This window comes from Vollenhovia emeryi, unplaced genomic scaffold (assembly GCF_000949405.1).
Source record: "Vollenhovia emeryi isolate VEMERY1.0 unplaced genomic scaffold, V.emery_V1.0 DF939144.1, whole genome shotgun sequence".
NCBI classification, from domain to species: domain Eukaryota; kingdom Metazoa; phylum Arthropoda; class Insecta; order Hymenoptera; family Formicidae; genus Vollenhovia; species Vollenhovia emeryi.
The window spans coordinates 269,812-273,515 of record NW_011967222.1 but is presented as its reverse complement, the minus strand read 5'-3'; the positions used below and the strand labels follow the sequence as shown (position 1 = coordinate 273,515).

Here is a 3,704-nt window from a genome sequence, read left to right as displayed (position 1 = left end):
ATCAGGTCCTGTGCGATGCTCTTGTACTTAAGATTATTTTAAGTACAAGATCATTGCATGGGATCTAACCATAGCGCGGGACGGGGCTAAAATTGTGCAAATCTGCGTTACCCACTTAGCAAAATGTGCAAATTGGCTACGTAGTTCAATGTCCACGTTTTCAATGTCCACAGAGGGCGTATCGCATTCGCGTATCACGAAAAACGGGGCCGTGACATCTCTCAGGCTTCTCTCTGGCTTTACTACTTTTTACTGTGATGGCGTGTTGCACTGCGCATGCCCGAGGAGAGCGGGCAGATCCAACAACGCCGCCTGCACAAGACGCGTAGTCGCCTATCTAGTCCGTTCGCAGCTTATGGCCGCAGTTGCTCGCGCGCCGCGCACAGCCGCGCACTCTGGCGCACACACGGCATCGGCGTGACGGGAGCGAACGCGTACGGGAAATAAACAGAGTGCGGCGTGTAGTAGTGGTGGCGAGAGCGCGCGTTTAAGAATCATGTCGTCGTCGAATAAGAAGGCGAAGACAGACCTGGAGGATCCGGGCTCGGGCGAGGGGGACGCCCGGGATTACGACGTCGAGATACAGAAGACCCTCGAGGAGATCGACGGCTGTCAGAATCAAATCGATGGCCTGAACGAGAAGGCCAGCGACGAGATCCTCGAGGTCGAGAAGAAGTATAATAAGCTGCGCAAGCCCTACTTCCAGAAGCGTAACGACATCATCAAGAGGATACCCAACTTCTGGGTCACCGCTGTATCCTTTTCGCCGACGCCGCGCCCGCCGTTCCGCGGCCCGGTAGCGCGAAATAGACGCGCGTCCGCGCGTCGTTTTGACGTTTCCCGACGGTGCCGGCGTCCACCGGCGACCGCCGCCATCTTGCCTACTTGCCTACTTGTGTACATGCGTAAGCGCGCGCGTGTGTGTAACCGCGTAGACGATTACGCGTTTTGCGATTATATATTTTATATCGGTCGGCGGATCGACGCCTACGCTCTCGGCGAGTTCGCGCCACGCCGCTGTCGACTCGCGGGAACGTGCGACGATACGTCAGCCTCTCGGGATCTCGCGTACAAGCCGGGAAGGGCTGGAGCAGAATGGTTGGCTTGTACCGTCGAGATTACGTTTTATACTTTAAGCCTTTGTCTTAAAGTAACGCACATTAACTGCCTTTGTGTCTTAAGAGTGCAAGGCAGCCGTTCTGCTCGGGCCCTAACGTGCCAGGCATGTAGGGATCTCGACTAATTTGAGGCGCCTGGCACGAACCTTGAATCTTGCATGGATTTCTTCGAATGATATTATTTTGTTAATAACTTATTTATGTCAAGTCGCTCTATATTCTTCCTTATGAGAGGTTTAGTTTGTAAACAACAAAGAAATAGCAGAAATATTGGAGGAGGATGAAGAAGACGCACTGAGATTCCTAAATAAATTAGAAGTTGAAGAATTTGAAGATATCAAATCTGGCTATAGGATTAATTTTTACTTCGATGAGAATCCATATTTTGAAAATGACGTCTTAACTAAGGAATTCCACCTAGGATCTTCTGGTGAGCGCAGTTTTTGTCAGCATTCCGTTACTTGTAACCAACTCGGCAATGCACAGAGTACCATGGTTACGTAAAAAAAAATGTGTAATGTAATTTAATCGAGTGTCATAGTTGCGATGAATCTCCTGCTCTTTTGCAGGAGATCCAGCATCTCAAAGTACATCTATTCGTTGGAAAGAGGGTGCGGATTTAACGAAGAAATCGAAAACCAAAGCGCCGCTGAAGGGGCGCAAGAGGCCACTTAAACACAGGTCATTTTTTGATTGGTTCACGGATCATGGGGATCCCAGCTCAGACGAGATAGCCGAACTAATTAAAGATGATATGTGGCCTAATCCATTGCAGGTAAACTCTTTACTTTAATGTGAATATGTCAATGTCGGAGAGTTTATGTATGCCTTAATGTTGTTTCGTGGGTTTTAGTATTACTTGGCTCCTGATATAGACGTTGAGAATGGCATTGAGGGTGACGGTGAAGAATGCGAGAGCGAAGAGGAGGAGGAAGAGGAAGATGGCGCGGATGATGGCGATGAAGGAGGAGAAGGTGAGGAAGGAGATGATAGCATAGTGGTAGTCGAGGATGATGTCGATGAGGATGACGATGAGGACGAGGCTGTGAACGATGAGGATGACTGTGTCAATGAAGATGATGATCTGTTGGTGGACGATGAAGTAGATCGTGAAGGTAAGCGCTAAAACGAACTTGGCGCGACATTGTATACATTTTCATAATCTGTATAATATACGAGGTCCATTCAATTGTTGTAGACGGAGAAGAGCCTGAATAAGAATAAAGTCGGAGTCTGATTTCTGACGACATCATACTCTACAAATACCACGAAGAGAAAAGGAAAGAAAGGAAAATGGATGAAACTGTGTGCACCGAATCAATCAAGAGCAGATAGTCTAGTGGACTGAAAATATGCCATATGAATAAATCTCAGGACACATTTTTTTTCCGAATATATTATGAATATAGAAGCAGAATTTAGAGGATCTAGACCCTTTCGATTGAGAACCTATGTATAAAAATGCAGCATTTGTTAAGATATATTGAAAGTGGTTTGAAAGGAAAGGGTCTGGATTGGATTAGATAGGTTCCTCCATTGCACTAAACCTGTATCGGAACGTAATACGAATTCCTCAGTTGTATTCATATGGCCTAGTCGTCGTTTCCTTAAAATATGCGACAGAAAGATGTCCGCTTGGTTCTTAATATCGCGGATTTTATCAATAAGTTAGAATAAAATAGGACGAGGCACTAGGTAGGGAGTTCCATTTGCTTTCTCATAAAAATTATTCTTTAGATATGACTTCCAGAACGAGGTGTTTTAAATAGAATTTTTGAGAGTGACAACTATATTTCCTTTTTGACCGCGCATACCAAGTATGCAGATTTTTACGCAATTCTTATCTTAGTACTGGTGAATAAAACATGATTATAATAAAGATCCTGTTCTACGATCCAATTAATTTTACAATAATGTATGTTGTCTACTGTGAATACTGTGAACAATAATGGAAAACAATGCTAAAAGACTCGATAATTCGTGATTGTTACTAGTTTCAATTTATATTCAATTTACATCACTGCAGGTGCAGATTGCGACACAAATTACATTTTTACTCTATCTGACTTTATATAATTTTGTATTAGTAGGTATAATGAATGTTTAGAGTGCCCCGTTTCTAAGTTACACTATTCATACACATGGCATGTGACTATGATAGCATTTTGGCTATATCATTTTTTTCCCTTAGATGTAGTGCTATCATTGTTGTAGTTTATAGGCGATTTGCGAACAATTATATCATCCGTAACATATTGTGCCTACAATGTCACAAAGGTATCCTCATTGCCATTGTTCTCTTTATCACGATTTATTATACTATCAGTATTAACTCAAAATCAGTAAACGCTATTTGGATTGCTATATCAATAGTATCAACTAATTTTCTATTGTATGATTCGATAGATAACATTTCTTTGATTGATGAAATATTCGCGTACAAACACATTTGAAATGTGCAGTTGTATTCACTTTATATCAATCAGTGCAGACTAAGGCCAGTATTCATAGTCGGATCTTATATTCAAGACTGTCTCAAGATCTTTAGACACTCCGTAGTCAATGAAATGTTCCGTACAGCATCTT

General features: G+C 43.2%; 1 protein-coding gene across 2 annotated transcripts; it reads left to right on the top strand.

Moving 5' to 3' along the window:
* The first annotated feature begins 351 nt into the window (after positions 1-351).
* Positions 352-3,481, top strand: LOC105566456 (protein SET). 2 transcript variants are annotated; one of them, XM_012020471.1, is made up of 5 exons: positions 352-754; positions 1,359-1,548; positions 1,688-1,893; positions 1,972-2,233; positions 2,317-3,481. In XM_012020471.1, the coding sequence occupies exons 1-5, from the start codon at positions 497-499 to the stop codon at positions 2,334-2,336; spliced, it is 936 nt and encodes a 311-aa protein (XP_011875861.1). In that variant the 5' UTR covers positions 352-496; the 3' UTR covers positions 2,337-3,481. The 2 variants fall into 2 exon arrangements, with proteins under 2 accessions (XP_011875861.1, XP_011875862.1); XM_012020472.1 differs by having other exon boundaries at positions 353-754; positions 1,697-1,893.
* Positions 3,482-3,704: the final 223 nt, after the last annotated feature.

Coding starts and splice junctions, on each gene's coding strand:
- LOC105566456 (XM_012020471.1), top strand. CDS start 497: ATGTCGTCGTCGAATAAGAAGGCGAAGACAGACCTGGAGGATCCGGGC. Junction 755..1,358: donor CCAACTTCTGGGTCACCGCT/GTATCCTTTTCG, acceptor TGAGAGGTTTAG/TTTGTAAACAACAAAGAAAT. Junction 1,894..1,971: donor TGTGGCCTAATCCATTGCAG/GTAAACTCTTTA, acceptor CGTGGGTTTTAG/TATTACTTGGCTCCTGATAT.